The sequence below is a fragment of the Loxodonta africana genome, chromosome 11, assembly GCF_030014295.1.
Source record: "Loxodonta africana isolate mLoxAfr1 chromosome 11, mLoxAfr1.hap2, whole genome shotgun sequence".
In the NCBI taxonomy this organism is placed as follows: domain Eukaryota; kingdom Metazoa; phylum Chordata; class Mammalia; order Proboscidea; family Elephantidae; genus Loxodonta; species Loxodonta africana.
In genome coordinates, this window is record NC_087352.1 from 21,905,199 (window position 1) to 21,927,357 (window position 22,159).

At 42.7% G+C, this 22,159-nt stretch overlaps 1 protein-coding gene across 1 annotated transcript in view; it reads right to left on the reverse strand.

Annotated features, from left to right (window-relative positions):
* LOC100656762 (zinc finger protein 665-like) overlaps window positions 1–22,159 on the reverse strand; it is a 76,029-nt gene that overhangs the window by 51,538 nt on the left and 2,332 nt on the right. The window contains exons 2-5 of the mRNA XM_064293175.1: window positions 19,891–19,979; window positions 11,984–12,110; window positions 11,013–11,105; window positions 5,692–6,693 (exon numbers count right to left, since the gene is read on the reverse strand). Coding sequence (XP_064149245.1) covers window positions 5,692–6,693; window positions 11,013–11,105; window positions 11,984–12,110; window positions 19,891–19,947 — 1,279 coding nt within the window. The 5' untranslated portion in view covers window positions 19,948–19,979. The remainder of the gene's footprint in view (window positions 1–5,691; window positions 6,694–11,012; window positions 11,106–11,983; window positions 12,111–19,890; window positions 19,980–22,159) is intronic.

Sequence of the window (22,159 nt, forward strand, 5' to 3'; positions counted from 1 at the left end):
TTAACGTGAGATTAGAGAATGGAGGAAGGGTGATGCTTTTTATGCAGTGGCAAAGAACTTATCTGAATTATGTTCAAATATTTGGCGGAAGGTAGAACTTGTGATGAACTTGGATTATCTGGCTGATGAGATTTCTAAGCAAGATCTTAAAGGGCCTGCATGGTTTCTTCTTGCTGTTTATAGTAAAATGTGAGAGGAAAGAGATGGACTTAAAAATGAACTGTGTAAAATGAAAACAGAACTTAAAGATTTGGAAAGTTCTCTTGTACAAACTAATGTCACATGTCCTAGAATGTACACCAAGGACCTGTCTATACTAACTTTGGTTAAAGAGATTACGCCTGTGATTGATAGTTCTAACCAACTATCCCCAGCAGAAAACCCATCAGTTTAGACTGAAGGGGACAGAGAAAGAATGAAAGGAAAGAACATTGTCTGCTCCTTGGATTTCAACAGGCAGAAAGCAGGCCCAAGCAGCTCTATCTGTTGTCCTCCAAGAAAAGAAAAGGACTATCCCTGGAGCAGCTGGGAGATTAGTAGAACTGCTGGAGGTAGCATGGGAAGCTGGGCTCTCTTGGTTTCAAAGGTTGGGCCACAGCCTCCTAGGTTTCAAAGAGTTGGATTTTTGCCAGCTCCATTCCATACTGTGGGGCTGCTGTTTAGGTGCACTGGGAGGATAGGACAGCCTTCTCAGGGGTCGAGGCAGCCGTGCCCAAGGGACAGAAGAACAGGGTCTGCTGGGGCTGAGGTGCTGGTGTCGCCATTCAGATGGACTAGGGGAATGGAGCCACCTAAAGCTGAGGGAGCAAAGTTGCCGTCCCAGTGGGCCTGGAAGGTGGAGTTGAAGCTCAGCGTGGAGAGGCCTCCACCCAGAATCCAGAGGGTGTTGCCAATACCCAGAGTATGGAGGGCACAGCCACTGCACAGATGGTCTCGGAGAAGACAGAATTATTTTCAAGCCTTGAGAGCTAATGTGATTTGTTCTGCTGGGTTCAGGACTTGCTTTGTGCCTGTTATCCCTTCTTTCCCTCCAATTTCTCCCATCTGTAATAGAAATGTCTCCCTTGTGCCCGTTCCACCATTGTACTTTGGAAACAAAAATATTGTACTTTGGAAACAAAATTATTCTAGATTTTTCAGGTTAACAGATGAAGAGGAATTTTGCCACAGGATGGAATATGCATAAAGTCTCGACCATATTTGATCTGGATGATTCACAAGATGAGATATTGGACTTAAGAGTTTTGAGATGATGTGATAAGGTGAATGTGATTTGCATGAAACAAGAACATGAATTTTAGGTGGCCAAAAGGTGAAATGCTATGGACTGAATTGTGTCCCCTCAAAATATGTTGTAAATCCTAACCCCTATGCCTGTGGTTATAATCCCATTTGGGAATGGGTTGTCTTTGTTATACGAATGAGGCAGGATTAACGTAGGATATATCTTGAGCCAATCTCTTTTTAGATATAAAAAAGATTAAACAAGACAGCAGAGGTGGTGTAAGATAAATGCCAAGACATGGAGATATCCAAGAAACCAGGAAGCAGAAGCTGAAGAGTCAACGACCTTCCTTCAGAGTCAACAGGGAGAGAAATCCTTCCCTCAGAGCTGGTGCTCTGAATTCAGACTTCTAGTTTCCTAATGTGTGATAGAATAAATTTGTAAAAGCCATGCACCTGTGGCATTTCTGTTATAGCACCACTAGGTAACTAGACCATGTGTCTAGGAGGTTCTCAGTGCAGGGAGCCTCACCCAAAGGATTCACTCTGCTCCTGGCTCTTCTTTCTTTTTGGTAGTGAGGTCTGCCCTCTGCTCTGGAATTGGCTATCTGTTTAATACTAGTGAAATGGTAAAACTGACCAATCCCCTTGTTAGAGTTCCATACAACTTACGTGCATAGTCTTGCCCATTCAGTGTGGGAGTAACAAAGCTCATGGCTAGAAGGGCCATACTAAGTAATTCACTGCACTGTAAACACACCCCTTACACTAATACTGTGTAATTAACGTAACAAAGTAAACACACTGCCAAATGGGATTATAATCACAGGTATAGGGGTTAGGATTTAGAACACGTATTTTGGGGGGACATCATTCAATCCATAACATTCTACCATTTGCTCCCCCCACCCAAATTCATGTCCTTGCCACAGTCAGAACACATTCACCCCATCACATCACCCACAAAGTCTTAAATCAACTCCAAGTCCTAAATCTCATCTTTTGAACCGCTGAAATCAAATATGGGTGAGACTTTATGCATACTACATTCTGTGGCAGAGCTCCTCATCTGTTAACCTGTGAAATCTAGAATACAAGTTATCTGTTTCCAAAGTACAATGGGGGAACAGGCACAAGGTAGACAATTCTATTACAAATGGGTGAAACTGGAGGGAAAGAAGGGATAACAGGCGTGAAGCAAGTCCTGAACCCAGCAGAACAAGTTACATTAGTTCTCAAGGCTTGGAAAATAATCTTTTCTTCTGTAAGATCATCTGGACAATGGCTCCACCTTCTAGACTCTGGGTATGGATTCTGGGTGAAGGTCCCCCGGCCCTGGGCATTAGCACAGCCTTCCAGGCCCACATGATGGCAGCCTCGCCCCCTCAACTGTGGGCAGCAGCTCCATACTGTTGGCCAAACTAAATGGTAGCCCAACTTCCAGAACCTCCAATAGTTGTGCTGATAGTCAAACTTTTCCAGGGATAGTTCTTTTCTTGGAGGACAACAGATATAGCTGCTTTGGCTTGTTTTCTGCCTGCAGAAATCCAAGAGGCAGACAGCATTCTTTCCTTTCATTCTTTCTCTGTCCCCTTCAGTCTAAACTGATAGGTTTTCTGCTAGGGTAGTTGGTTAGATCCATCAATCACAGGCTTAATCTCTTTAACCAAAGTTTGTATAGACAGGTCCTCGTTGAACATTCTAGGGCACATGACCTTAGTTTGTACAACAGAATTTTCCAAATCTTTAAGTTCTGTTTTCATTTTGCACAGATCATCTTTAAGTCCATCTCTTTCCTCTCACATTTTACTATAAACAGCACGAAGAAATCATGCAGGCCCTTTAAGATCTTGCTTAGAAATCTCATCAGCCAGATATCCAAGTTCACTTACATGTTCTACCTGACATTTGAACATAATTCAGTTCTTTACCACTGCATAAAAAACATCACCCTTTCTTCATTGTCACATTTATCATTTTCTTTTAAAACCTCATCAGAAGCATATTTCATGTACACATTCCTAGAAACATCCTCTTGAAGGTGCCGTATGTATTCTCTAAGATAGAAACTTTTTCTCTGGCTCTCTTCACTTCCTTCTGAGCCCTTACCAGAATTTCGACATGCATAATTCTGTATTTATTAAATATATTGAGTCAAAATTAATAACCTTCAAAAAAAAAAAAGCACCAGGCCCAGCAATTTCCCTGGTGAACCCTAACATGTATTTAAAATTAATGAAACCAATTCTCTATAATCTCTTCCTAAACATAGGAGATGAAACATTTTCTAACTTCTTTAATGAGGCCAGCATTCATCTAATAACACAGCCAGATTAAGACATTACAAGAAAACTATAGACCGATATCTCTCATGAGATCTATGGCAAGGGAGACCCAGAATAGCTAACACAACACTAAAGAAGAAACACAGCACTGCAGGACTAACACTACCAGACTTCAACACTTTCTATGAAGCTACAATAAGCAACAGTCCTATTGATGAAAAATGTAAAACCCCCCAAAATAGTAGCATATGGACAACAGTATATGAAAAGGATAATACACCACGACCAAGTGGGACTTACTTCACATATGTAAGGGTGGTTCAATCTCTGAATGTCAATTAAGGTAATCTAGGATGGCAACAGGTTAAAGAAAAAAAATCATATGTTCATATCAACGGTCGGAGAAAAGTCATTTGGGAAAGCTAAGGGTCCCTCTAACTCAGAGTCCTTCAGAAGGAACCAACACTGCAGATTTCTTGATTTTAGGTTTCTAAGGTTTCTTTTTTTTTAGCACGAGAAGTGAAAATAAATCTCTGTAGCTTTACCACCCATTTTGGGTAGTTTGTTACAGCAGTCCTAAGAATCTAATACAGAATCCATCCTGTCCTGTGGATCGGCTACCAGTGGAAATTAATAAAAGGTTTGGGACATGAACATGTCGTTTCTTGTTTATCTACAAGAAAAATTACCAGTGTATGTTAACTCTTAAGGGGAAACTCGTGAACGCTGATCTTTTCAAAATTATTTCAATGAGTACTCCAAGCAGAGACAATTATTATTCTTGGTATTTTATTTCCTAACATTTTTTTTCATTGTTTTTCACATGTATATCAAGTCTGATGGAAGCCATGGATATTTAGCACAAAAATATGCATTCAGATTTATAATTCTATAGTGCATGTCATGGGTGGAATTGTGTCCCTCGAAACTGTGTATCAATTTGGCTGGGCCATGATTCCTGGTATCGTGATTGTCCACCATTTGGCCATCTCATGTGATTTTCCAATGTGTTGTAAATCCTCCCTCTATGATGTTAATGATGGGGGATGTGTGGCAGTTGTGTTGATGAGGCAGGACTCAATCTACAGGGTTGGACTGTGTTTTGAGCAGGTTTCTTTTGGGATATACAAGAGAAGTGAGCAGAGAGAAAGGGGGACCTCGTACCACCAAAAAAGCAGTGCCAAGAGCACAGCATATCCTTTGGATCTGGGGTTCCTGCACAGAGAAGCACCTAGTCCAGGGGAAGATTAATGAGAAAGATCTTTCTCCAGAGCCAAAAGAGAGAAGGAAAAGCTTCCCCTGGAGCTGAAGCCCTGAATTTGGACTTTTAGCCTACTTTACTGTGAGGAAATAAATTTCTCTTTGTTAAAGCCATCCACTTGTGGTATTTCTTTTATACCAGCATTGGATAACTAAAAATAAAAAAAAGTAAGGCAGTGCATATTCATGACAGTTCTTCAAGTGCAAATTGTATGTACAATTGTATATAGTTTGATTCCATGATGGATAGGAAGTGTTCCATATGCCTTTTAACTGTGAGAAATTAACAGTATATTGTTAGTACTGTTATGAGGTACATTACTGAGGTAGGACTTGATTGTGTTGGTAGAAGGAACATGATTCCCTCATCGTTATGGAAAAAAAAAATTCAATTTTTTAATTAAAACTTGAGATCCATGAAACATTCTGAATAAAACAGGACCAAAATACAATGCCAGTGGTTAAATATGAATCCAACCCCTAGATATTTTATTTTGGTTCTTTGGATTAAACTCCCTCCTCCGATAATTGCTCTTTCCAAGAGCAAGACTAATTTTTCATTAATCTTTGATATAAAAAAGCTAGAGCAATGACCAGGTGATGCTGTGACAAAACCTGCTAACATTGTGTGGTGCCCACATGTTGTATCCTATTTCTAGATAGCCAGGAAGCCATTAGAAAAACGAGAACAATATGCATTACTCCATGTACATCACATTCTTCCAATCCTCTGTACTCCTCTGCTGGGTTCAATAATTTGGTACAATGGCTACACAGAACTCACATTCCATTTGCAGTTCTGTGAGTTTTATTATGGAATAACAAGTGACAATACAGGATCATTAAAAAGTCTACAACTCAAGATCAGAATCTGGAAGCATGTAGGTAAAAGCTCCCTTCTTAAGTGCAGGACAGCTCTCTCATCTACTCTTGGCAGAGTTAAAGGTTTTGCCACGCATATTACATTTGTAAGTTCTCTGTGCCAAACGAATTCTCTGATGTTCTATAAGGTTTGCTCTTTGAGTAAAAGCCTTCCCACATTCATTACATTTGTAAGGTTTTTCTCCAGTATGAATTCTCTGATGTTCCACAAGGTGTGTTCTTCGGATAAATGCCTTACCACATTCAATACATTTGTAAGGTCTCTCTCCAGTATGAATCCTCTGATGAGTTGTAAGGCCTGAATTTCGACTAAAGAACTTGCCACATACATTACATTTATATGGTTTCTCACCAGTATGGATTCTCTGATGTCTAGTTAAGTGTGAGCCTTTAGTTAGGGATTTTCCACATACATTACACGTGTAAGGTTTCTCTCCAGTATGAATTCTTAGATGAGCTTCAAGCTGTCCATTTTGACTGAAGACCTTCCCACATACATTACATTTACATAGTTGCTTTCCAGTATGAATTCTCTGATGGGTGGAAAGGCCTGAATGTCGACTAAAGGTCTTGCCACATATATTACATTTATGTGGTTTTTCACCAGTATGGGTTTTCTGATGTCTAGTCAGGTTTGATCCAAAGTTAAAGACTTTGCCACAAATATTACACTTGTAAGGTTTCTCTCCAGTATGAATTCTCAGATGATCTTCAAGGTGTGCATTTTGACTGAAGACCTTCCCACGTACATTACATTTAAATAGTTTCTTTCCAGTATGGATTCTTTGATGTTTAGTGAGGTTTGAGCCACTGTTAAAGGCATTGAGAATATTGTTATGGGTTGTAATCACTCCTTTGTCACTCCTTTCGTCATCTCCCCATGGACTCTCAAACTCATGCATATTTTCCCTGAATTGCCTGAAGTCAAAATCCTCAGTGCCATGACTTTCATATCTCTCCAATATTACTCTTCGGAATAATTCTCCGTTATTAATGACCTCTTTTGGTGATAATGCCTGGATCACAGATGTAGAAAAAACATCTAAAAGATACAAAGAACCATAGGCTTCCTATTAACACTAGTTGGAAAATACTTTACATTGAAAAACATAATTTTCTGTCAAAGACAATACTAATAATGAAAAGTTTTGAAACTTCTACCCAAAGGACTTCATATTTTAGGAACATAAAATTAATAGAATTCCTCCATAATTAAGAAAGGATGATTTCATGTAATTCAAATGATTTTCAGGGAAGCTGAGTTTCAAATACTGTATGACCATACTACCTATGCTATGTAAAAACACACGAGCCCTAAGAGAATGCCACCATCCTAAAGACAACACAAGTTGATATAAAGGTATGTGGCAGCCTCTTATTTAAAAAAAAAAAAAATTAAAGCATGTTGATGCATAAATATTGTTTACAATTAAATGCTAAGGCACAAACCTATGCAATGTAATGGTAAGTAATCCTGAACAAAGTTCTCTAAGGAAGAAGATAAATAAGTGGCAATTCAGGATTCCAAAACAAAAAGAGCACAAGTAAGGTAAGGAAGAATTTAAGTAAACACTGTTGTAAGAATAACAAAACTATAACCATGTAGAATAGGCATTTGCAACATTAACAACTTGTACAAAGCTGTTATATTCCATAATAGATACTGAAAAACAATCACCTGTATATCATAATGAAAATTAATAAACAACAATCTAGTAAACCATGAATTCAGCAAGTTCACAATAAGTAACTGCAAAAATACAAAATTATAGTCTGTGGAATTATCAAGAATTCTTCTTTGAGAGAATTAAAGGAGAATTCCAGAAGGATACAGTAAGAGAAAGAGAATACATGTTGCGAATACCTGACTTTTAAAATAGCATGTTGAAGTAAAGACATTAAAATAAGTATAGTGACTTGTCCTTAATGGGTAAATAAATAAACCAAAGAACAGCATGGCTTGTGTATGAGGGCAGTGTTAGTTGTAGCTGTTAAATGTAGAAACATTTTCTGACAATTCCACTAGTACCCATGGAAAAATACATTGTGCAGAAAGGTGGGGAGCAACCTAAGCAGCCAACGATGGCCAAAGAACAACAGGACAGCACCAGGATGTGAGTCAATAAGGAACAGGTGAACGTTTAACTATTCAGTTTTAAAGAAAGTCAAGGAACATTATCAGTTTCAAATGTTAAGCAAAGAAGGTAATTTCCAAACCTTTATTAATTTTGTGGAAAGTGCAGGCATTATAATAAGCAGGAATGAAGAAATACAGGAAGTGAAAGAAATTGGGTAAGTTTCTTGTAAAATACAAGATATTTAAATATTAGTTTGATATACAAAGATGTACATGATGAATCTGGACAAGAATAAGGCATTTGCACCTAAAACCCTTATTAAAATGTAAACAAAACCCAATAAACTATGCTTAGAAAATTTAAAATATACTATGGAAAACACATTTTATGTAACAAAGTATAGCATGTTAATTTTATGGTATTTGTCAGATTAAGACAGTCACTTAAAACAAAGGATATATCCTACAGATACCCAAAATCCCTAATGTAAAAAATTCAATTAATTTAAATGGGAAAAGTAAACTCTAATAGTGAGGTGCAGTGAATTGCTACTATATGGCCCTTCAAGCCATGGTAAGGAGTCACGGTGGCTCAATGATTAAGCACTCGGCTCCTAAACAAAAGGATGGCAGTTCAAATTCATCCAGCCGCTCCAAGGGAGAAAGACAAGGCTATCTGCTCCCATGAAGATTACAGCCAAGAAAACCCGGTGGGACAGTTCTACTCTGTCACATGGGGCTGCTATGAGTCAAAACTGATTCAATGGCACCTAACAACAACTAGGCATGGTCTTGTAAGTCCCACAAAATGATTCATGTGACTATGCAAATAAGGTGCTTATGGCTCACCAAGAGGATCGGACACTTTTCAAAATGCAAATCAGGTTCACTGAACCCTGGTAGGGGATTCGTAAGTTTTGTCATTCTGCTAGGCTTAAAAGCAGCCAATCCCAGAGGTTGGGGGAAATCTCACTACTGTCAAGAAGAAGAGCTAGGAGTGGAGTGTGTTCTTTGGACCCATGGTCCTTCACTGAGAACCTCCTAGACCTAGGAGACAGAGCTTTAGTACCAGAGATGGCACAAGGTGGTGGGCAGTGATGGCAAGCAAAGGAAAGACCAGCAGCAGAGAGACAGCAACTCCAGAACCAGGATACCAGTGCAAGAAGGCACCGTAGTATTCCTGGACATGCAGTGAGGTGGCTATAGTGGGTGTGCTGACCCAGAGCCAGAGAGCAGAGGAGGCTTGCTGACAGTGCAGGGTGCCCCCAGGCACTTGTTGGCAGTGCTAGCCTCGCCAACCCACGGAGCAAAAGCGTTGAGTGCCTTCCGACCAAGGCTTATCGGTGGAGTGGGGTGCCTCCAGGCACATATCAGCAAAGCTAAAGAAATCTGTAACACCTGCCCAAGCAGGGACAATGCCTGAGAGGGGATGAGGCCAAGAGCGAGGGCCCAGGCTGAAAGCAAGGGCTCAGCAGCAGCAGCCAAGAAAAAGCTGTACTGACTGAAGAACTGTATCCTGAGTTGTTCCTGCTACCTCCAAGTTGATCCTGAATTGTAAACTGTTATTTCCCTACTAAAGCCCGTAACTTTGAGTATGGTCTGTGAGGTCACTGCTATGAATTACCGAACCCAACAAAGAATTAGAGACTGCCATCAGAGGGATGGCTGATGTCAGAACTGGTGAAAAGATTGGAGAGTGCAGGTATGTCTGACTTCCACCTCACAGGAGCCAGCTTTTTAGGGTGCTGGCGGAGTGGGGTGCTTCCGGCCACTTGTCTGCTGAGCAGGGTAGGGGCTTAATAAGGTTCCTGCCCTGAGGAAGCCAGAAGAGCCTGTCCTCAGGGGGTTGAGATAAGGCCTGCACTGATGAAAGGGGGTTTGCAAGGCTGAGAGAATGGCCTGCTTGCTTGCATAGCTGAGAGGAGCTGAGAGAGCCGTCCTGCACTAAACGACATGCTTCCTGACCCTGATCCCAAGTTGTAGTCTGTTGATCTTATCCCATATTACTTCCCTAATAAACTGCAGAACTCTGAGTATGGTCTGTGGGTTCTGTGTGGCTGTTGCACTAAATTATCGAACCCAGCAAAGAAGAAGAGAGTGCTATGGGGAGGATGGCTCGTGTCAGAATTGGTAAAGGTTGGAGAGTAGAGGTATGTCTAAACTCTGCCTGATAAGAATCAGCTTTGGGCTGTCCCTGATGGTAATTCTCGTTCTCCCTGCAGTTAGATAAGATCTGACACTACTGCCACCACACTACTGCTACTGCATGGCAAACAAGGAAGGATACAAATGAAGACAAACATAGGAACGGGTCTAGGAGGAGTCCTGAGCTAAAGGGAGCAGTCCCATATAAGGCTTCAATGTCCCCAGGGACTGCCCCAGGAAACACAATCCTCCCAAGAATAGATTTTCTTGAGAACCAGCATGCCCCTGGAAATTCTGAGTTCAAAGTCTTTTATTGGTTTCACTGCATAGTCATGCTTGAGGCCTCATTGCATAGTCATGATTGATACATTCATGCATGACTGATTAATTCATGCCCCACTCCCTTTCAGAGGTAACTGATAAGGAGGGGTCTGTGTAGTCCCCAACTGTTTGCACAAATCTTGACGTGTTACCTGCCACTTTTAGATAACAAACACACCTCACCTACTTGGGAAATCCCAAGGGTTATCTTTCACGAACCGAACACAAAGGTCAAATCGAGTTGTTTGTCTAACAGTGGCCTGTATGGACAGGGAGGTCTTATAAAAGCTTCGTATAGTTTCCTGGGCCTCTTATGCAGTGGAAGAACTGACAATGTTTTGCTGCCTCCTGAGAAGGTCCCCCAAGAGCGTGGAATGAGAATGAAAGAACAATGGAGGACTCAGCTCTGATCTGTATGAACTGAGAACTGAGGATCAGATGCAATCAAGTACAGAAGGAGAAACTAACAGGGCAAGAAGATGCCTTTGAAACAGGCCTACCAGTCCCTCTCAAAACCAAGCCACCAAAGGCCTCACTCAGAGGGACCATAAATGGCGTGCTCTAAGTCATAATGGATTTTGCCTTTGTCTCTGCTCGAGCTGAACAGCACTGGGGAATGAACTCTTACACGTCTGAGGAGAGTGATACGTGGAGGGGGCAGGCAGGAGAATGAAGAAGAAAAGTTTCCTTTGAGACGTTACAAGACATAAACTTGTGTGCTTTTCCATTTGGGGGATTTGTCAAACAATATTTAATGGTGTGGCTTCTTCTCTAACCATCTGAGCTCTTACTTATGTTCACATCTTGATACCTCCTACCTGGGGCATCTGCTATATACATCTTGTCCAGAGTCCAAGGCTCTGCCCTTTTCTTCAAAATGGAGAAAACATTCATCTCAGGAGGAGAGATTCCTATTCATAAGAAAAAGAAACACGATACGCTATAGCTTTTCCAGAATAAAACCCAAGTCATTTATTCAGCTTAGAACATCAGATAATTCTAGAAAATTATTTCAAAAGCTCATCCACTCACTGCCTCCTTCCAAATACTTTAATATATTAAACATGCAGATATGTAGCACTTTTCCAACTACTGAATCAAAAGCACAGAAGGAAAACCATAGAACCGTATATATTAAAAGCCACAAGGTACATGTAGAAAACTGAATACGTGTTTTTTGCTGTGCATATTCTCAACAACAAAAAGAATTATATTTAAAAAAACAAAACTCATTGTCATAAACTTGATTTTGACTCAAAAGGTTCTTAGAAAAAGCCACTTAGCTATTTACTCTTGTTTGCATTTTAACTATGCTTCCTAATGTAAACAAAATTTTAAACTTTTGAAAAAAGGTATAATTAACTGTTTCAATACAAAATAGACTAAAAACATTACTCACTTATTAGGCAAGTGAAAGGAAAACAAGTACTCAAGGACTTCATCTTTTCACCAGAATTAGTTAACTTGTATTATAAAGACTTGCAGCAATGAAGTAAATTAATAAAATATATTTTTTAAAAATAAACTAAGCCATAAGGTTTTGTGCTTACTCAAACCCTGGAAACAGCAATGTTCTAGCATGAAGTGGGCAGATCATATGAAGAAAGACAAAAACTAAAGTCCAGATATTGGTTTATGAAGCTTTTCGTTTCTGAATCAGCTTCAATCTTATCTTAGAAACAGAGATTTCAGAGGACACCAAGCAGGGCTGGGGCTTCCAACAGACACACTAGGGAAAATGCAAAGACACACAGGGCAGATGCCACATCTGGAGGGAGGTTATGCTCACCCAGGAAGACCAGGTTCCTGTAGTTCTCCAACATCACATCCCTGTACAAAGCCCTCTGAGCAGGGTCCAGGCAGGCCCACTCCTCCTGAGAGAATTCTATGGCCACATCCCTGAATGTCAACAGTCCCTGCAATAGAAAACACATGTCACCAAGCGCAGAAGGGAGAGTTCTAATTTTCAAGCAATTGATACAAGAAAGGTATACAAATCAATTCTGTGGATGTGAGCATTTTGACACATCCACGTATAATATTGTGCAAATTATATGTCCCCTAATCTTGTTTTGTCATATTTTCCCATCAGAGGATATGGAATCCAGTCAATCTTTTCTTGTGGACAATAAAAGAAACTTGTCTCAGTTCAAACTGCTAATTAGTGGCAGAGACAGCATCTTAACACAGGTGGACAGGCTGCAGCATTGAATCTAAAGAATCAAACAGTTAAGTAACAGATGCAGCATCGAAAGGATGTTCACAAAGGGATTCCAAACAGCCCTCTGGAAGTGTGTAAGATGTATTATGTAGGACATGTCCATACTCATCAGAAGAACCCTCTTTCAGAGCTGCAATTAACCATAGCTGGCAAGTAGATATCCTGATATGCTTGTTTGAGGCAACTGCCTGGGTCCAGGAAATGAATGGAAATAGGGGTGGTGCAGCAATGCAGAGATGGACTCAATCTGGAAATATGACTCTTTCACCACTGAGGCACAAAATGCCAATAAGAACTGTTCCGTCTGTAGGAAGACAGACATGGACTGGAGATGGCTGTGGGGCAGATTCCTAGGGGGACTGCCCTACACATAGCTGGCACATCAGACTGATGCTGGTAGCCCTGGCATGCTATACTTACTCTGAACTGGGCTTTGCTTACCCTACGGTAGATGCAAATGCTCAGGGTACTGTTAAAGAACCAGAAGATTCTGCATCAATTTGGACTGCTGAGTCGTATTTCTTTAGAGAAAGGAGCATGCTTTTATCCTCAGGGTAATAGCTTGATAGAAAATTGGAACAGGCACAGCCTCCACCAAACTGAACCCAGTACAAGTAGATGGTGCCCGGCTACCACCACTGACTGCTCTGACGGGGTCACAATAGAGGGTCCCAGACAGGGCTGGAGAAGAGGGTAGAACAAAATTCTAACTCACAAAAACAGGCCATACTTACTAGTCTGACAGAGACTGGAGAAACCCCAAGAGTATGGCCCCCAGACATCCTTTTAGCTCAGTAATGAAGTCACTCCTGAGGTTCATCCTTCATCCGAAGATTAGATAAACTCATAAAATAAAATGAGACTAAAGGGACATACCAGCCCAAGGGCAAGGACTATAAGGCAGGAAGGGACTGGAAAGCTGGTAATAGGGACCCCAAGTTTGAGAAGCAAGAGTGTTGACATGTCGTGGGGTTGTTAACCAATGTCATAAAATATGTGTACTAACTGTTTAATGAGAAGCCAGTTTGTTCTGTAAACCTTCCTCTAAAATACAATAAAAATAAAGACAGAAAATTGGAACAGGCAATTGAAACAACGCTTCTCTAAAACAGAGAAATAAAGGCATGAACGGCTGGCTTACACATCTTCACAAGTGTGTGCTCACACTCAGTATAAGGAAGGAAAGGGAGAATCCCCAATGAACAGATTCCTCTGACTTTTCTGGTGGATGTGGCGAGGATGCTGGTATGACTATACAATTCTTCCCCACATCACTTCAATTTTTGTCACTTTTCCCCACATAACCTCATTTCCCCCCCCTCCATCTGATGCTGTGGTCCAGGACCTGGGCTGCAACCAGGGTGAGTAATGGAAGCAGGGATGATTCCTGAGCAAAAACTCTGACTGTGAGTGGACCGAGGGGGAGGCAGTTTCTGGAGCAGCATTGCTGCTGGCAATCTAGTCCAGGACAGTGGCTGCACCTGAAGTCCCTTCCAATGGTGGAAAACTTGTATATAAATAGAGGAAAGGAAAAAGAGTAGCTGTGTGTAAAAGAATGAATGAATGGGTTAGACAATGAGGGAAATACAAAATTACATTAACTCTTTGAAAGAGGCTTAGAGTAAGAGGTGATGTTGTCCCTTAGCTCAATTATATGATGCCTGAAAGGGTGACCAGGCCAGTCCTGCTTTTGGAGCCTGACAAGATCAGATGGAAGTGAGTCGCCGATCTGCATGGCCTGGGAGGAGTTTTACAACACGATGTGATGGTGGACTGAGGCTAAAGATTAACGCCAAATGGCTGATTGGGACTCTAGCAACATATCAGTTCCTTCTGACTCTTATTTTTCAGATTATGGTGTAACACTGGCACTGCTGAATACCAATCCCGATGGTTAAAAGTATTGGGAAATTGAGTTAAAGCCTCCTCCAGATGTAGTAAGTAACTGGCCTGAGGAAGAGCTGGATGGAGATAAATATATGAATAGAGGTAGAATGAGGGGAGGGAAAAGTAACCCTCTAAATGCTAGGCATATAAAAGAAACACGGCCAAAGGCCAGTGGATGGTTGTGAAGTAATGAATCACTTTGTTGTCACATGCAGAATGGATTTTGATGCATAGTGACCCTCTAGGACAGAGCAGAACTGCCCCATGGAGGCTTCCTATAGATGGCTAGGTCATTTTTCTCAGGAAGCCGCTGGTGGATCTGAATAGCCAACCTTTCGATTAGCAGCTGAGCACTTAACCACAGTGGCACCAAGGCTCCTTACTGAATTATCTTACAGACTGCTATCTGGCCTTTATCCTTGGTTCCTGACAGATGTCATTGCTGTTGGATGCTGTCAAGTTGATTCTGGCTCATAGGATACCATGTGACAGAGAAGAACTTCCCCATATGGTTTTTTTTGGCTGTAATCGTTATGGAATCAGATCACCAGGTCTTACTATCCTAGAATTGCTGTGTGGATTCGAACCATTAATATTTTTGTTAACAGCTGAGTGCTTAACCATTATGCTATCAGAGCTCCTTTTTCCTGACAGATAAACCCACTGAATTTTCTGAGTAATTGAGGTACATTATGAATTGAACTGTGTCCCGGAAAAATACGTGTCAACTTTCTGAGGCTGTGTGGTTGTCCTCCATTTTGCAATCTGATGTAATTATTCTGTATTTTGTGATGTGCTGTAAATTGCCTCTTATGCACATGAAAGCTGGACAATGAATAAGGAAAGCCAGAGAAGAAATGAATTTGAATTATGGTGCTGGCAAAGAACATTGAATACACCACAAACTGTCAGAAGAATTAACAAATCTGTCTTGGAAGAAGTACAGCCAGAGTGCTCCTTGGAAGTGAGGATAGCAAGACTTCATCTCACATACCGTGGACATGTTATCAGGAGGGACCAGTCCCTGGAGAAGCACACCATGCTTGTTAAAGTAGAAGGTCAGTAAAAAAGAGGAAGACCTTCAAGGAGATGGATTGACACAGTGGCTAGAACAATGGGCTCAAACATAGCAAGGATTGTGAGAATGGCGCAGGACAGGGCTGTGTTCCATCCAGTTGTATACAGGGTTGTTATGAGTTGGAACTGACTCAATGGCACCTAAGAACAACAATAACAACATATGTTAATGAGGTAAGATTAGGGTTGGGTGTTTCTTGAGTCACCTTCTTACAAGAAGGTTTGATATAAAGTCACGCTATTACTCAAGTCACACCTTTAAAAGGAAAGAGAAGCAACCGGAGACAGAGGGACTTCATCACCACCAAAGAAGAAGAGCCCGGAGCCGTGCACATCCTTTGGACTCAGGATCCCTATGCTAAAAACCTCTTAGACCCAGGAGACAGAGAGCTTTAATACAGGAGACGGTGTAAGATGGCGAGAAGTGATAAGAAAGAACCAGTAGCAACAGAACCAGGAGGCCGGCAGTAGACAGCACAGTGGGTGTGCCAACCCATGAAGCGAGAGAGTTGAGCACCTTCTGGCAGGAGTCCTGCCGGCGGAGTGGGGTGCCTCTGGGCACTTGTTGGAACTAGGTAGCCAAGAATAAGTTGCCGTCACTACCTACCAAGACTAAGCAGGAGGCCCAACGTCTATTCAGTCTATTTGAATTTTGTAGAATACATATTCCACATTTGTGAATACTGCTGGCTCCCATGCATAAAACTACTCAGAAGAAAACTGTGTTCAAATTGGGACCAAAGAAACAGGACACTAAGTCTGAATTTCAGAAAGTGGTCTCATTCTCCCTGCCTTTAGGCCCTTATAACCCATATTCAGACATGATTTTGGAGGTGTCTGCCATATATGCTTATGCAGACTGGAGCTTACGGCAAAAACCTGAGAATGCCGCCCCATGGTGACTGCTGGGATTCTGGATTAGAAAGTTTCCACACTCTGCGGTTCGATCTACACCATTTGAAAGGCAGTTACTTGCCTGCTATTAGATGATGGTTGACTGCCTCACTGACAGAAGGACATAAAATCATGAGACCTGAAACACCCATGATGTCAGAGAAACACTCTAATAAAAAGGCAGTGCCCAAAATAGTTCTGTAATAAAATGGATATGGTTCACATAAGAACAAGCTACTAGGGGAACACTGGGAGGCAGATACCATATCCATGAGCCGGTAGTCTCTGTCCCTGTGGGTCCTACCCTGGAACCACCTGAGAAGCTGCCCAGAGGCCACTGCTACATGGACAGTGCCCTGTGAACAACTCTCTGCTGACCAGCAGAAGCCTGCTTGGTTTACAGATGTCATGGACATCATGTGATGTGGAAAGCTGCTGCATTAAGACTAGCAAATAGAAAGACTGTGATTGAAGATGGTAAGAACAGGTCACCCCAAAGGGGTGAATTGCACGATGTCTTCTTAGCCATGATGGAAGACTGAGCAATGTTGAGAGCCCATATGTTTAGATTTTTACAGATTCGTGGCCAGTGGCCAATGGCCTGGTTATATGATCAGGCAATGGGCAGTGGAAAATTGGACTATTAAGGGGACACCTGTGTGGAGTATGGACCTATGGAAAGCACTCTGGGAATTTAAGAGGGTGCATTAGAGTAGGACAATCGATGCTAATCAGAAGAATCCCCTTCCTGGATCAGAAGGCGATTGGAATCAGCAAGTAGACATGTTTTCATGCTCACCTGAGGGGGCCAATTGGATCCATGAAATGAGCAGACATGGGAGTGCTGCGGCAATGCAGGGATGGGCTGAATCTAGACACATCCCTCTTGCACCCTCTCAGCCACAAAATGCCAATAAGGACTGCTCTGTCTGCCAGCAAGAAAGACAGAGGTTGCAGGTGATTATGGGGCAGATTCCCCGGGACGAAGGCCCTGCACATAGATGGTAAGTTGATTATACTGGACAAATGACACCAGTGGCACCAGGTGGCTACAAAGGTTCCTCGCAGGAATATTCTGGTGTGGGCTTTGCATATCCCGTGACAGACGCAAATGCCAAAAACACCATCTAAGTACTGGAACAAAAGGCACTGTACCAATTTGGGCCACCGAGTTATATTTTATCAGATCAAGGAACACACTTTACAGCCCATGGGGAGTTATCAATGACCCAAGAAACATATTAAATGGACATACACATTCTGTATACCACCCTCAGAGTAATGGTTTGACAAAGAGAACTGGAATTGGCAACTGAAACATTTGTTATCTAAAATGGAGGGAGATAAAGGCATGAAGGGCTGCCTCACACGCCTTTATGAGTGTATGTTTACACTCAACATGAGGGGGGCAAAGGGAGGATCACCACTGGACAGGTTCCTATGCTTCTCTGGGGGATCGGGGAAGAGGGGTAGGGGAAGACACTAGTGTCACTGTACAGTTCTTCCCCACATCACTTAAAATTGCTTTTTAACTGCCAGATGCTGTGATCCTGGAACCAAAGATACAGGTTCGGATACTGGAAACGGGTGATTCCTAAGCAAGAGACTATAACTATACCCCTGAACCTGTATGCCAGAATTCTCAAGGGCCTGACAGGATGGATTATACTTTCCCCTCATCTAAAAAAAGTAAGGAAGACGGTGAATACTGCTGTATTGCACAGTGGTAGAGACAGCCCGCTTGTGTTGTACCTATGTAACCCTACCCAATATGAATGAGAGAGGATTAAGGGCAAAGCACTTGCTAGACTGGTTTTGCTACCAACAATGTGGACTAGCACAGCAGTGGAACCAAAGTTTGGTTAAAAATAAATGGCAAATTGAAGGGAAGGAGAGATAACAGCTGAAGGAAAAAGAGTGAATAAACGGGTTATACAGCGAGGGAAATCTAACATGCTGGTAGCTCGAGAGAGACTCAGAGCAAGGGAATAAACTTCTCTCATGTTACATTTTATCAGAGGAGGGAGAAGGTGAAGCCAAGATACCTTTTGGGGAACCAGATCAAATCAGGTAAATAACTGCGGCAGACCTGAAGGGCTGGTACCTGAGTAACCTTACCCTGAAGACTCTTTGCTCTACTGAAGAACTATTTGTTAATGACTGTTTTGGACTCGTAAAATAATTAGGAGGGAGAAGTTGATCCTTTAAGTATGAAAGGGCCAACAGCTAGAAGAGCCAGCGGGTGATCTGTGGTGCAGTGTATTACTTAATATTTATGGGGCAGTTCTACTCTGTTCTACAGGGTCGCTATGAGTTGGAATCGACTCGACAGCACTGGGTTTTTGGTTCTAGCCATAGTCTTTGTGCCTCCACACCATGATTGGGCAGGACTATGCAAATAAGGTGCTTGTGGCCCACAAGCAGACTGGACAACTGGCTGCTGATGCAAATAGGGTAGATGGAACCCTTGTGGGACTAAAAAAAAAAAAAAATTTTTTTTTTTCATGCAAATCAGGTGCATGGACCCTGAACAAGGGGATTAGTCAGTTCCGCCATTCCATTAGTCTTAGAGGGAGACTTCAAGAGAGAAGGAGGAACTGTAACATGGAAGAAAGCGAGAGATGGCAGCATGGTGCAGCAGTAGCAAGAGTGACAGTGGCATGAAAGGGCAAGAACCAGGACACTGGTGCAAGATGGTTTAACTCTTGCCCGAGAAGGACCCCACCAATGCCAGGCGCAGGTAGTAAAAAGAAGCTGTCCTGATCGGGGAACTGCATCCCAAGCTGTTCCCGTTACTTCTAAGTTTATCTCAGTCTCGAGCTGTACTCTGTTACTTCCCTAATAAATCACTTAACCGAAGGTACAGTTTGTGAGTTCTGTGAGACGTTTCAGTGAATTACAGAATCCAAAGCCAGGAGGGAGAGTAATGATGGGAGGGTGAGTAGTTGATGTTAGAGATGATGGAGTGGTAGACCAGTCTAGAAACGTTGGATATTTGGCACATCTTTAACTTCTGCCTCATATGAACCAGCATCGTGCTGACCCTTATAAAAGATACCATTTGTTTAACGCAGGAGACAGTGAGCTGTAACACCGAAGATGGTGCAAGATGGTCAGAAGCAATGGCAAAGATCTGGTAGTAGCAGAACCAGGAGACCAGCACAAGGCAGTAGAGTGGGTGAGGTGACCCACAGAGCTAGAGAGCTAAGAGCCTTCGGCAAGAGGCTTGCTGGCAGAGTAGGGTGCCTCTGAGCACTTATTTTGGAGCTAAAGGTCTTTGTAACACTTGCCTGATCAGGGCAGAGGCTGGGCGAGGGCAGGGGGGTGGGGGGCAGGGGAAACAGAGAGACAGACCCTCTCCGCACCTCCCACCCAGGCCTGGTATGAAATCCTTCCCATGAGACCCCAAATGGAGCTTCTTCACAAGTCCCATGTCACTGGTCACACCATGAGATGGAATCTGTGTGGAGGTGACAGGCGACTGAGGTCAGGCCCAGGGTAAGCACAAGCAAACGTGTCAGGGAGGACACATCAGGGCCAGAGGAAATGAGCAAATTCTCAGGACAACATTTGAGGAAGAAAAGGACAGAGCCACCAACCACCAATATGACTGTTACCTGGGAAAGAGCCATTTCAGACACATCCTTCTTTCCTCCTCTTCCTCTCTGCTTCATTCTCAGGCAAGATCACTCTTGAGAGGTCAACCCTGAATGTTGAAAATATGCTGTTATATTCTTAGAATCAACACACACCCTTCCTGTGCCATGACCACAAACAGGGGAGGACCTCACTTGGGGAAAGATGGTCCCTTCTGCACACTGCCCCACGAGGGACTCAGGAACAATCATCTTCCACACAGAGACCAACAGGTGAGTTTATCACCCTCCCCTCCTGGTGAAGCCCACACTCTGCTGCATCGGGGGGCGAGGGGTGCACAGATCCCCCCACATCCAGGTCCCAGACCAGCCCTGACACCACACCCCACGCACAGCAAAGCCTTCCCACCTGCCCTGGATCAGGCACTAGTTTCACCCTCAGAAACGGAGGACCCAGAGCCCTGGTGCTCAATGCTGCATGCAGATTAGAATCACCTGGGGCACTTTAAACATTCCTAAGCCTGTACACCACCCTCTGAGGAAGGGTCACAGGTGATGTATCTGCAAAGCATCTCAGCAATCCAGTGAAGCCAGGGCTGAGCCCACTCAGAGGAGGCAAGGCCAGCACCTACACCTTCCCACATGTGGCTCTGCTCTGCTCAGGGACCATGATGTCACATGGATCCAGCCAGTGCAAGGGCAGAAGCAGAGAGAAACCTGCAGAACACCGTTATCATGTGCCAGGGGTTGGGAGCGAGGGTGTGGCTGAAATGTTAAATGGGGTCAGAGAAGACTGCCCTGAGAAGGTGATATTACAACAAAGAACTAAGAAATGAAGGGTGTATACCAGGTGCATGCAAGGAATCAGGGAGATCCAGGCAGAGGGACTGACCAAGCGAAGGCCCTAAGGCAGTAGGGATCCTGGTCCCAGGAAGAGGCTTGTGTGGCTGAAGCAGAGGAAGTGAACAAGGAGTCAAGGAGGACATGAGGTCAGAGAGGTCCTAAGGAAGCAGATCAGGAAGGGCCTGGGGTCCTCAGCTGTTTTTCTTCCACACCCCAAGAGAATTTTGGAAACCATAAATTTCCTCACTCATTTTAAGATAACATCTAATTTTTGTCTTCATCTTATCCCAAATTAAACACTTAAAATGATGCACTGTCTTGTCTATTTAAGAAAAAATTATCCAAGATATTTATCAGAGCCCCAGAAGGTCGGACTAGCCCTTAACTGAGGCCTGGAGGAGTGCAGGGGAGACACACTTAATGTTTAAGGTGGGGGAGATGTCTGTGAGAGGCCCCAGCAGAGATGTCGAGGAGCTGGCTGGACACGTGAGTTTGGAGTTCAGAGGAAAGGTCTGGCTGGAGGTAAAAATGTGAGATGTCAGGGTGTTTAAAGCTGTGAGATGAGACGACATGAGATGGCCCTGGGTATAGACAGAGAAGAGAAAGAAGGACTGCACCCTGGGGTGCTACCTCCTTTAGAGGCCAGGCAGTCCAGGAGAAACCAGAAGAGAAAACTGAGACGTCATGAGGGAGAAAAGTCAAAAATGAAAGAAATACACACGCAGGTAGATTTTTAAAGAATACTGTGTGATATCCTGGAAACCAAGAAAAATGTTTTCCCAGAGAAAGGGAGTGATAACTGTGCAACATGCTGTGACTGAATGCGGGTTCAGCTTAGGAAAGACTCTTTGAGCAAATTTCTTCACCGTGAATAGATGTGCCCTGTTGGAACAACGTTCTAAGTCAATCTAGCACAGCCTCTAGCGTCTGCACAGAAAGGACAAGAGGGATGAGAGGGGAACATCTACTCATAACTCAGAGCTCACTATTCTACCAGATTCCACAAGGGAAGAAAATTGAGTATTAGATTAACTGCTTAAGTAGGTTTTCTCTATTAACGTAAAAGTTCATTGACATTCCTACAAAGTATACACTGAAATAGCCTAACATTATTACTAGGTACCAAAGAATGTTCTCAATACTAGACAAAGAGTAGGAAGCATGCAGTTGTAATAATCTGAACTTGACCTAGTAAATTTTAAAGGCAAACAATTTCCTGGTGGAGCAGTGCCTAAGAGGTTGGCTGATAACCAAAAGGTCGGCAGTTGAAATCCACCAGCCATTCCTTAGAAACCCAATGGAGTTCTACTCTGTCCTGCAAGGTTGCTATGAGTTGTAACTGAATAGATAGCAATGGGTTTGGTTTGGATGAGCCTGACCTAGTAAATTTAAAAGGCAAACAATTTCGGGGAAAAAAAAAATTCATGACAGCTAGGATCAAAGTGGA